General features: G+C 34.8%; 1 protein-coding gene across 1 annotated transcript in view; it reads right to left on the bottom strand.

Annotated features, from left to right (window-relative positions):
- Positions 1-169: 169 nt before the first annotated feature.
- Positions 170-13,096, bottom strand: part of XPO4 (exportin 4) — a 95,960-nt gene continuing 83,033 nt past the window's right edge. Inside the window, exons 14-23 of the mRNA XM_004680267.2 lie at positions 11,428-11,587; positions 10,760-10,929; positions 10,198-10,372; positions 7,465-7,758; positions 6,114-6,294; positions 5,300-5,418; positions 3,947-4,077; positions 3,279-3,396; positions 2,805-2,897; positions 170-1,047 (exon numbers count right to left, since the gene is read on the bottom strand). Coding sequence (XP_004680324.1) covers positions 850-1,047; positions 2,805-2,897; positions 3,279-3,396; positions 3,947-4,077; positions 5,300-5,418; positions 6,114-6,294; positions 7,465-7,758; positions 10,198-10,372; positions 10,760-10,929; positions 11,428-11,587 — 1,639 coding nt within the window. The 3' untranslated portion in view covers positions 170-849. The remainder of the gene's footprint in view (positions 1,048-2,804; positions 2,898-3,278; positions 3,397-3,946; positions 4,078-5,299; positions 5,419-6,113; positions 6,295-7,464; positions 7,759-10,197; positions 10,373-10,759; positions 10,930-11,427; positions 11,588-13,096) is intronic.

The raw sequence follows: 13,096 nt of genomic DNA, 5'->3' as shown, positions 1-13,096 counted from the left end.
CTGTTTGCAGTTGGCTGAGGATTTTTAGACACTTTCACTAGATTATTACATGCTTTCTTCATATATGGAACTGCTGAGATTTTTTTCCCTTAATTTTTCCCTGGCTGTCTCTACCTTCAGGGAGAAAAAAAAAAAAACAAAATAAAAAAAAAAAAGCAGGGAACTAAAGTCAACAAAAAACTGGTTATGTTTCTTATTCCTGCTGAATCAGAAACCTAATCATCAAAGGGAAGAAAAATCTCAAAGCACAGAACCTTTAAAGATGTCTTTTCTATTGATTTAAAACTTTTGGTGTGGCAACGAGAAGGAGCTCATTCAAACAATTTTCAATTTTTCAAAAAAATTCAAGGTCCAGCAAACAGAAATTCTGACTCTGAGGGGTCTATAATTTGCAACCTAAGAATCTACTTTCTCAACCAGTTCCACAAGTGACACAGGTGGATCTCTCGACAACATTTGCAGAACAGTGCTAAGCATACACCCATTTAACATTTCATGATGAAATTCAATACTTTGGCTAGCCACCTAATGTTTTGATAAAGGGGGAAAAGGCACTGAATATGTATTTCATGGTGCCTATCTGCTTGTACATATGGAATTTCATTCTGAAAAATTTACTCATCATTCAAAATCTCTAAGAAATATATGATGGTTTGTGGCTTACACCTAACAGCAGAAGCTGATTCAAAGTTGACCTCTCCTGTTTCATGGCATTTCATATTAAACTTTCAGGCTTTCTATAATCCAAAGTGGCCAAAGAACTGAAGAACAGAACAAGACTCAAGTCAACTTTTAGCAATTCAGTGCACTTTGCAGAAAGGGTCTAAATTAAGCATAAAATTTTGTTGTTTATTTTACACAAAGGAGACCACCAACATTGGCCATAAATTCTTCTAAACTCTTGAGAAAGGCCATCTTCTGCTTCCGATCCAGCGTAGGAGGAGTGCTGCTTGCAGTGAGCTTGCCAAAGGCATCGGCTAATCTCTGGTAAATAACTGGATCTTGCTGACTTGACAGTAATGTTTCAACCAATTCAGAATATTCAGCCTATCGAAGAGAGAAACTGTATAAGAACATTTATCTTCCTCAAATACCACACAGATAGATCATATCAATTACTGATTTGTGAGTTCCTTCAGGGCAGGATTTACAGTTCTTTTATCACAATGCTATCAGTAGGTACAGTTTTGTATTCTTGTTTTACAGGTGAAAGTTCTTATACAAGGATAAATATGTCTAAGATCCTGCAGCCTTTAAGTGAGAATCCAGGTTGTTTGGCTACAAAACCCATGTGATTACCAACATGTGTTGGTAATGCAACATGTGTTGCTTCTTCTGTGACCCCAAAGCACATTATTCATAGACATTTTGCCAACAAAGTTCTGAGGAGAGCAAATGTACCCACATATAGACAACAGTTGTTTCAGAGTGTATTTCACTCCTTTGTCAATGTGGAAGCAGAATACCTTGACTGTAAATGCAGCTCCAAGCCAGCACTGTACTCAGTGACATTGGAGAAAGTACTTAACAAATACAAAAATATTAAGTGCGTGTTTGTGTAGCTTTTCTTCATTATCTATCCCCTCTCCACACTGACTCCAGTAGTTTTATACCAAGGAATCAATGTGGGAATAAATGAAACTTTTCAAGATACACGTTGGGACAAAAGGCCTACTCTAGTAAGGAAGTCAAATGACAAAGATCAGATTGAGATGGATGTCATCTGGTAGAGAATGGTATTTACAGCAAAGAGCAACAAATGAAATGTAGAAAGACAGTTCTTAAGTAGTATAGAAAAACCTCTTCAAATCCCAACTATTTTTAAAAATAAAGCAAAATCACAGCAAATGCTATAGCCTCTATTCTTAAAATAATGCCAAAGTCTCTCCAGTCATGGTCACCTGGTCATGGTGAACCAATGTGGTTTGTCTCATACACTTAATGGGTACACCTTTTCGATTTGATTAGAGGTGGCAGACAGGTAAGTGAGTGTTTCAGCATTTGAAAGGGTCAGCAAAGCGAAATAAAATATGAACAGAATTTTCCGTAACGTATTCTGTGTAATATCTGAAATGTATGTAATGTCTGAAATAACATGTGATTTCCATACTGTAATATGAAATAACATTTCACCCCATCCATGTTTTCTGTAGGCTGACTCTTCTTGTCTCCTTTTCAAACTATGAGTTCCTCAAGGTCAAAACCCATGTCTCTATTATGCATTCATGCCTGTATCTTGGTTCCTAGCATAGCTTTAATCTGAGCATACATTTTAAGGCATTATCAATGTAAAGGATGATTTACAATGGTGGAGAAAGGACACAAATAGTTATTAGTGAAGGTAACTTGTTAGATTAATTTCTTTAAGAAATTAAAGCTAGGCCCTCGCTGGTGGCGCAGTGGGTTAAAGCACTGCACTGAGAAGCTAAAGCCACTTCCGCATGAGTTCGATGCCCACCCTGGAGGTGACCACATGGCATGGCAGACCTCTCCTGACCCGCCCGCTGCTCCCCTCAGCAGTGTACTTCATCGATCTGCCTGTTCTGCTACCCACTCTGTCTCTGGTGAAGCCTCTCACCACCCCTGAGCCTCTGGCCTATACCCCAATTCTGTATGTACAAATAAATAAATATTAAAAAAAAATAAATTAAAGCTAATAAGAGGTGGAGGAAATAATGACCTCACAGACATAAAACTGAAGCACTGAATCACTGATCCTCCAAGAACTGGAAGTAGTAATGTGCCTAAAAATTTTCCTTGTTAAAAAAAAATGAAGTGTCTCATGAAAAGTGTGTATTCAGTACCTGATGCAAACACACCAATGTGTAGAAAGCTTCCCCAGCTGCAGTGGTCATCTCTGTGTTGTGCTTTTGCAAAACCAGCATATCAAAAACCAGCTGAAAAATAAGTAGTAAGAACTTTCAATAAAAATATCTAATGGATCATATAATTCTCCAGCCCCTACCCATTTTTTTTTTTAAAGTGATGGTTATTCGTATTAAATAAACCTAAAAAACTCTTCAAGGATAATGTACAGATACTATTACTTGCTGTGGCATAATAAATAATCAAATTCCTGGATATATTTACCACATTAATCTCAAGAATATAAAATACAAGTGGAAACTACTGTGTCCAGGAAACTGATCTCCAGGAAAACACAGTAAATGAAAAGTAATTACTCCCTCTCCTATGAAAAAATTATAAGCCTTTCCTCATTTGAGTGAAGAATGATATGCTCAAACATACATACAGGACACCTCACCCAAACAGCTTACCTTAAGAAAGTGCCGTGTTGCTAGGAAAAGTGGTGAATCTGTTTCTTGTGCTTTTGCACACTGTTCAGCTAATGGTGTCAAAGCTTCCAGGCAAAGCTGGCAAACCTCCGAACTCATTCTGATCATGAAGGTCAAAGAACAAACTAGAGTAGATATAACTGACTTAAAAAGGCCAAAAAGTTATAATTATTATCAACTGGATGACTATTTCTAGAAACGAAAAAAGGTCAGAGAGTATGTCAGTGTGCAATATGTCTACTGAGTTAGGTGAGAAAGATTTGTAATATTTGAGAGATGACTGATATTTTATTCTTGGACTAGACAGATCTAGGTTGTTTCTGATTATGATGCACACAACTAATAAAAAAGCCTAGTATTCTCTATTGTCAGACAGCTGATAGAGATGTAGCTATATATATATATATAAACATGCTGTGGCACATAATGAAAAGACTGACATGGGAACAGGGCACAAATGCCTTTGGGATCTGTGAAAGGTGGACAAGATGAGGCAAACTAAGAAACAGACTTAGGGCAAACAGACAAGACTGCTTTTTTAAGAAATAAAACTGAACTACAAAATAAGAAAAGAAAAATACAAATTGAAAGTTTTCTTAGAAAAACTCTTTTCCCTCAAGTAACAATAAAGATGTTCATTTAAAGGATATGATGTCATTCCTAGTTCTAGAGAGTACATCAAACTTTTAAAAAGATCTTCAGGAAGTTGTGGTATTTTTTCAGGAAAAATCTCACAGATAAACGTGATTAATTTGTAGTATTGATTACAAAGAGTTGGAAACTGAAAAAGAAATATTAAATATTTAATGCTATCTAGTTTCTATATTCATTAATGGAGTAAAAATGCAATAGCCAACAAAAGTGTAGGTATAAAGATTTTGAAAACACATTAAGAGAAAACATAAAGACCTAATTAAATGTAAAAAAGATACAATAAAGGAAACATTTTAGTAACATTTAGTAACTAATATGCAAGATACACATAGTAAACAATTATTCTGTGGACAGTTAAAAATTAAAGAAATTCGAGACATTCTGTGAGAAAAAATAAGTGGAATATTTCACCATATTAAATGACCTGAGAATAAAGCTCTTCTGCAAAATTTATTTACATTCAAGCTTGTTGAAAAAGAAGATAGCATAAATTGTTAAGATTAATGCACTGAGCAAAATATTCAATGTTTCACATTTCTAAAAATTTACTTTCTATTTAGACAGTCCTAGAGAACTGAGGTGAAAATAAGTAATGTACAGTTTCATGTTATTTAAGAAGATATATATTTAAATGCCTAACAACAACAAAATAACCAAAAAATCCTAAATGGTCAGTGGTTTATTTGATGGAAAAAAAAACCCAAAACAAGAAACCCCTCAACAAACAATATATCAACATATATAATCCTAACTGTTGCATGGATATTTAGCTTGTGATTTATCAGAATCCTTTCCAACAGACATTCCTCAAGAGAAGCATCCTGCTATTCTGGGAATAAAACAGCATCCTTATTCTTATACTCCCCTGCAATGTCAGAATATACAAAAATTTTAATACTTTCATTAATCTTGTTTTTTACTATTCCATTTTTATGTGAAGTGGCTTACAAAATGCCTTTCCCTATCCAGCCTCAGAATGATGATCAAAGGGCATCAGAAGAATACAGCTAAAAAATGTAATCATACTTGCTTAATGACAAAACTGATGAAGGACTCAAAACATCTAACAGAACTCCAGTTTCTAAAAGAATGAGTTTTTTTCTTTTGTCACTAATGTATCAATAAAGATAGGATACTGAGGCAGCAACAGAGGGCCTGTTTACTAAGATGTATGTACGGTAACTGTTGTAAATGAGTATTAACAGGTACAGAAATGCAAATGTTTTATTTGCACATGTACTTAACATTTACATCTCTCTTTGATTAAATAAGATCTAGGCTCTTGTCCAAAATACATTAGACATCAAGTATAGACAGTTTTGATATTCACATTCACCTTCTTCAATTACCTTCAAAAGATCCTGCGACATCAAGGGCAGAATTAGGTTTACGCCATATAAAACAACATCAGCCGCTGATACAGATCTGTTAGGCGCATGCCCTGGATCATGGCCTCTAAATACTTCATCTGTTAAAATAAAAAGAATGCAGTCTTATAGCTGCAACTTCAATAGGGTGAAAATACACTCAACCCCCAAAGTCAAAATAAGCTCATAAGTAGGTAATAAAGATATCTGTCAATTCTTGCTCAGTGTGATCTTTATATATTTTACTTTTTTAGGGTCTCAGTAATTTATGTAGAAACTCTGCTTTTGCATATTATTCAACAATGATGAAAATAAAACTAATGTTAAACTAGTATTTTTAAAAGTAAAATCAAATCTACAGACAAATTGGTCAAATTAATGAGTTAAATGCCATAGTAACAGTTATAAGGAGTAAGTCATCAATAAATTCTAAATTTCTAAAGAAATTGGTTCTGAAGTCAGAAGCTGGGATGTGAACCCCAGCCCTGTGACTTTGTCTAACTAGTTTTCTGCCTCCTTATCTATAAAATGAACATACTAGTGGTATCTACTTCCTATCACTATGATATGAAGAGTGGTATGTAGTTAGAACCTAATAAATGAAAGTTATCATTTCTATGCTGAGAGGAACATCAAAAAGGAAAGACCTCAATCCCACTCTCACTTCAACCAAAAAGATCCATTTTCATTTGTTTTGTGATCTCAACTTTTGCATGGGATTTCATCCAAACAAAACAATCCTTTGCCTTAATAAAAATAAAAAACTAAACTTAAAAGCTACCAAACTTTATCTTACCTGTATCACTGAAATCTATGAACTCTTTTGATAGAAGGTTAGTAAGAAGTTCCATGATGAGAAGAAGATCTTGATATTGCTCTTCTTCTGCTGTAACATCTATTCTTTGCCGCCCTAAATTATTCTTAGAATATACTTGCAACAAAGTAAGGCAAGCTTCATACAAGTTCATAGCTTTGGACTATAAGAAAGCACATACAAATTACACTGATGCATAGAAATGAGATGGGAGACAAGTATTAACAGAAGTTGGAAAATTTGATGTAATAAATTTACTCTGAATTCAAACAGAACCTCTTAGACTTGTTTTAAACTATTATTAAAACATTTAAAAAAACAATAAAAAAGGATATATACTGAAGTTTAGAGTTATGTTTAAAATACTAGCAATTTTGTAGTAACAAAATTTGACATCCAATTATTTTAGTCCTTTGATACAATATGTACTACAGAGACAGTAAGATGTTGGCAACAAAACTATTTTCTTTTGCTTTTAACTTAACATTTTTTCATTCATTATTATTTTTTAAATTGAGGTAACACTGGTTTTATTCAACTTCTTGTATGACACTAAAAAGATTTAAAATCGAACAATTTTAAATTTAAAAATGTTTAATAGTACAGAGTTGCAAATAGTGACCTTAAATATTACTATATGTATTGGCCTGCCCTGAATCACCAGTGCATCTGTGACTATACTTATAATACTTATAAGATCTAACCTTACTTTTGAGTAAGTTTCTATCATCTAAACAAAAAATTACAAATGAGGAACCCATATTAAGTGACTTGGAAAAAGATATATACTAATCTCAAAAAAATTTTTTAAGGATAGCAGTATTGAGGGAAAAAGAACACAGATGCCATGTTGGAGGACTATGGGTGCTTTGGTGGAGAACAACAGTAACCACACTTGAGTGGAGAAATCCTACACTTTCAACAAAAGTAAAAAGGATGTAAAGCAATGGTAGTTTTACAAATAAAAAATAATTATAAAAAAATAAAATTTTAAGCCTTAGGATTTTACTACAGTAGTAAAAAGTAGTTAATTTTACTTAGTGGTAATAGTAGTTAATACCATAATGTTTTATTAAATATCCCCTACTTAAATGAAATTGATTGAATAACATGTTAGTGCAAAATTACTTGTGTTGACATATTTTTAGAGCAAGAATTTATTCCTACATGTCTTCCTCTGAATTCAGAGTTCTTTTGAAAACAGTATTTTTGAAAAATCTACTTTTGAAAACATCCCAGATAATACTCATTAAATTTGAAATGACTAATCTATTATTTTGTTCATGTTTCAAAGAGTTTTAATGCTGAGGGTATAAAATTAGTTGGTGCTTACCTCTCCAAGATAGCATATCTGTTTATGTGCAACTTCAACAAAAACTTCTATTATGAGATTGACAGTCTCTGGGGTATTTTTGTAAACTTCCATTAATCCAATGCAATTAGTAAGGAAGTCCATTAAAAAGTTAAAAAGGATTGCTACATTGTCAATTTGGGTTGCCTCAGCAATGCCACACAGGGCCTCCAATGTAGCAGTGATTTCTTGCTTGACTTCCTCTTGCTGACACAGCTGCTGAAAGTTTTCTTGATTTATCACTCTTAAAAATCGCTGTTGAAGTGGCTGAAGAACCTATTAAAAATTAAGCATGAATTTTTTAAGAATTTGACTCCCAGACTTTATTTCTTCAATTTTATCTTTTCAACTTGACTATTCACTTTCTAAAACAATTGTTGAGAAGCAGTAAAAAGCACAGAAAACGGGCCCTCCCTGGTGGCGCAGCGGGTTAAAGCACAGCACTACGAAGCTTAAGCCACTTCCACATGAGTTCGATTCCCGCCTGCCCGGGAGGAGTCCACATGGCGTGGCAGACCTCTCCTGACCCGCCCGCTGCTCCCCTCAGCAGTGTTCTTTGTCGATCCGCCTGTTCTGCTCCCCGCTCTGTCTCTGGTGAATCCTCTCACCCTCCGCATCTCTGGCCTGTACCCCAGTTCTATATGAATAAATAAATAAATCTTAAAAAAAAAAAAAAGCACAGAAAACAAAGAATATCTGAACCACATATCCATTCCCAATTTGACGGTGGTCATTGCAACTGCTGGCACATACATAGTAAGAACACACACATCACAAAAAACAATGTCCTCAGTGTCAGTCATAGAATTTTGCTACTAACCACATCTCTTCCCCAGTAATTACTACTACCCTTTCTCAAAATGATTTAAAAAAAAAAAATTAAGCTTCCATAGAGGAACAATCAAACTTTGTTCTCTAAAGGGTCAGACTTTGTAACTACTCAATTGAGATTACACTGCAGTGCAGAAGAAGTCACAGACACTATGGAAACAAGTGAGCATATTTGCTCTTCAATAAATCTATTTGTAAAATAGACTAGCAGTTTTTGTCTGTGGGCTGCAGTTTACTACTCTCATTTGGACAAGGTAAAGCCAACACTAAGCTCTGGCCTCTGTGCTCCTTACCAACTCCTCTTGGCATAAAACATAACTTCAGATAATCGGTTCTACTGTTTGGGGGAAAAGGATGTCCTGCCTGAACAAACTCTGCAGATATAGGTTCTGTGGAATGCACCCCCTACTCCAGTCGTTGAAACTAAAACTCCACCCCCTACCCCAATCACTAAAACTACAACTCCCAGCAACACAAAAGGGAGGTCTGCGAGAACCCAAGGGCAGAGCTAAGCAGCCATTGACGCTTTTGGGTTATATATAAAGGAACCATGTTGAGCTGAGGCTCTTTCTCTCTCCCTTGGTCTTGTGGCTGGCAGCTGGTCCTTTGGCTCTTGATCAGCTTTCAGTGTGCTATTGGGGTTCCAAGTCCGAGGGACTGGTAAGACGCTCTAGTTAACTTGTATTTTTCTGTCTCTGTCTCTCTCTCTCTCCCCCCTTGTTCCTTTCCTTTCCCTTTGTAATAAACCCATTATTGACTCTCTTTGTGTTGTGTCCACTGTACAACTGAGTCTTAAGAGTGTGGATGAGGACCCACAGACAGGCAACACAGTTCACATTGGGTTGCCCTGTAACACTAACTGGGATATAAAAGAGGATATACAAATTTTTGGAGACAAAAAACTTAATTCTACTCAAACCCATATATATGATAATTATTTAAACATGGTCAGCCTATTTTTCCTTTGGTTTTGAAAGTCACAAACAATTGTCTAATAATTTTGTTATGTTTCCCCTTCTCATAAATTAAAAGTACTCAAGTCACGGGGCTATGAATTGGTGACCTACAGACACTGATAACTTTCAGTTCTCAATTTAATCTTCACCTATATAAGACAGTATGTCCATGGTGGTCACTATGACTTAAATTATGCTCACTGACTGCAACAATGAAATGCCCGTAACAATTCAGAATATGGTCATATTTGGAAATTGGTTTGCTTCAAATGAATTAAGTTACATTATGATGAGATAATTAAGATGGGAGTGCTAACCCACTATGATTAGAGTCTTTATCTAAAGGGAAAATGTGGACACAAACAAGAGAAGATGGAAGGCAGAGATCACAGTTTTTTTCTGTAAGTCAAAAAACAGCAGTGATTGCTAACAAACCATATGAAATTTGGGGAGAGGCCTGGTACACATTCTCCCTCACAGTTCTCAAAAGGAACTACCCTGATCTACCAACACCACCTCAATCTTGGACTGCTAGCCTCAGAACAGTAAGACAAAGTCTTCTTGTTTAAGCCACTAAAAGGAAGTATTTTGTTACAGCAGCTCTAGCAAACTAACAAGTGGTTAAATTATAACTCTGTTTAACATAAAGAAATGTTCCACTGACTCTTAATGAAGAATTAATACCCCAATTGAGGTTCTCAATTGAACTGTGCTTAAATTGTGGAAAATTTGGTAACATTCAGTGTCATCAATTAAGAACATATGGACAAATTGTGTACAATAATAAGCTTCAACCTATTCATTAAGAGGGAAAAATACCAGAAAAGCTAGGACTGAAATGTCTGTGTTCAGATATAGGGTAACATACAGATAGCAACCACAGGGCTATACAAGGAGTCATCAAAAAAAAAAAAAAAAAGACCATTACCTCTGTCCAGTACTGTTGTTTGGTTTCTGTGTCCATATGTGCAAAACCTCCCAAGACAAGAGCTTTCATAAGGGTCCTCTGCACAGGACTTGACAAGAAATTCAGAGGTGGGGTTCGGCTCGCAAACTGCTTAGCTAAGTTCCACCAATTTTCACACTGAATTACTAAGTTTGCCCTAGAGATAGAAATGACAAAATATAAGATGTAATACTTACATGCATGCTAAGTAAAACAAAAAGAGAAGATAATTTGTAAAGTATAGCAAACTTGTTATGACTATGATGTCACATAGCTTACATTCGAATCTATTAGATATTTGACAATGCAAAGTTTACCTGATCTCAATCATCAGTTTCCTGATTCTTTGAACAGTCAACACAATACTCAACTGTATTTTATTTTTAAAAATAATATAATCATTAAAAAAAAACACCACTCTAAAATGTATGGCTATCTGATCTTGGGACCATGTCTGCCTGCCACTTAAAAGCAAACAGAAGTTTCCCTCTGATCATCTCTCTCTTTCTCACACACATAAACAGTCTTCTAACAGTCAGCTTACCTTTCTCTTCTTTCTACTAAAGTGACAAGGAGCTGCACAGTGTCATTTGCAAGATCCTGCTCACTACTCCACACTGAGAGGTTACTGATGACTTTTTGTAAGAGGTAGCCAATAATCCACTGAGAACCCTCGGTATCTGCCCCAAATGCTGTACTGAATGGCAGACTTATCTTGTGAAGGAAAAAAAAAAAAACAAAAAAACTAAATCATAAAGGTTATCTGGGAAAAAATTCTAGAAAAGTCCACATATAAATCCGGCTTACATCACATCAATTTTATAATAAATAAATTCACTTCTAAGTCCAAAAGAGGCATGCCTGTTTACTTAACAAGCCCAATGTGGTTTTTCTATCAGCTTTATTTTTCATATTAACACCAACATGTTTTATTTATTAATTTCAATAACTATTAATAGCACTAACATATTTACATTTAGTACACAGCAATACAAAATAATCCATTCCCCATTAATCTATAACTTAATGTTTAAAATGAATCAAATGATTTGTTCTAAGAAAAGTTATTAAAACAATATTCCATTTATACTGCTTTTTTCAATGTAGAAGATATTCAGCTTCTGATAAGAAAAATCTCACCAAACAAGTTTTAATTTATATTATAATTTATATTATAAATACAAATGAAGCTAAACAGTTTTACATTCTGACCTGATCATATAGTTTCTCATCCACCAGGAGGTATGTCTTTGCCCAGCGTTTTAGAAACCAAACAATATCTTTTCCCATTTGAGGGCTTAGCAGATGAGTGAGATCTGCTCTTATTGCTCGAGATTCAACTTCCGAAACTCTTAGAACTGCAGATAACAACCTGTGGGCATAAAAAATAAAAAAAAAATCATTTATTCTTTTATTTATTGGTTGTCTAACAGTATAGTTTTAAGTGACCCTTCTTATTTTTCAACTGTCACGATGTGGGCCAGGTTATACTTGAAATTTACATGTGGGCAACCCCCCCCCCCACCATTTTATTTCTGACCATTAAGGAAGCAGGAGATAAAATGAAGAAAGTGAGCAGAGTCAAGGCTACAAACAGCCCTCTACCAACATTGATATTGCATGTGTAAATCTCAGCATCATTTTCCGCAGAGATTGTTTTCAGATTCAAAGTAGAGAAACAGATAGTTAAAAGTTCAGTACAAATGCTAAATTCTTCAGCACCTCTTATCTACTTAAAATTTTTGTGCATGTTTTTATAGAATGCTGATTATTATAGTGTAGGATGTAGGAACTGATTTACTTGGACTGTTTTAAACATTGAGTTACATTCCTAAATCTGATAGTATTGTTTAACTTCTAACAAATTTATTCTTAACAGTGTTTTAAAATAAAAATTTGCTAGAAAAATTATCCGTAAGTGGTATTACTATTGGTCTTAGTTATGTAATTCATATAAGTGTGTAGTGTTAGGAACGCAGCAGATTAATAAAATATATGTTTGTGTTGTTTATCCAAGTGAAGGTCTCAGAAGTACTAGACTGATGACCACTTACTTGCCTTGTAAAGTAATTTCTTCCCTGTGTAATACTTACCCTAACCTATGTGCTTATTCTCCCCTAGTTTATGGTTTCCTCCTCTTCTGTCCAACTTCTTTAAATCAGGTGGTCTTCCCCCCAACTATATACACTCCTTATGCCACCAATGCTCAAACTTAATAGTAAAAATTATTTTAGAGAGCATGTAAACAAAATAATCCCAACAATCACGTGGTACATTTAAGTTAATGTATTAGCATTTCCCCATAAGAATTGTATCTTAAATGATATAATTTGCAGCCAAAAAGAATTTGAATGCAAGGTAGTGCAACCCTTCAAATTTATGCAGTAGAATTTAATTTTTATAGTGTCCTCATCAATTTGAAAAATAAACAGCTTTTTCTTTAACAGTCAGATACTTTACATTGTTTCTTTTAGTCCTTGAATTTATATTTCAACTTCATTTCCCAATAGAGTACATTCATATAACAATTTATGTTCAAGTGCTTTACTAGTTATACCACATACTTTTCTGAAGCAAATGTCCAGATACTGAGATGCAATAAAAAAAAAAAATTTCAATGATCCTAAGGAAAGGTGTATATGAACATCTTCCAGATTGAAAAAATATAACAAATTTAAATAACTAAAATTTTATGTTAAATATAACAGTATATGCCCTCCCTGGTGGTGCAGAGGGTTAAAGCACAGCATTAAGAAGCTAAAGCCAATTCCACATGAGTTCGATTCCCCCCTGCCCTGGAGGTGACCACATGGTGTGGCAGACCTCTCCTGACCCGCCCGGGGCTCCCCTCAGCAGTGTACTTTGTCCATCTGCTTGTTCT

The sequence above is a fragment of the Condylura cristata genome, unplaced genomic scaffold (assembly GCF_000260355.1).
Source record: "Condylura cristata isolate star-nosed mole 26May11 unplaced genomic scaffold, ConCri1.0 scaffold00010, whole genome shotgun sequence".
NCBI classification, from domain to species: domain Eukaryota; kingdom Metazoa; phylum Chordata; class Mammalia; order Eulipotyphla; family Talpidae; genus Condylura; species Condylura cristata.
Note: the sequence above shows the minus strand (reverse complement) of the source record. Positions and strands in the feature narration are given on the sequence as shown.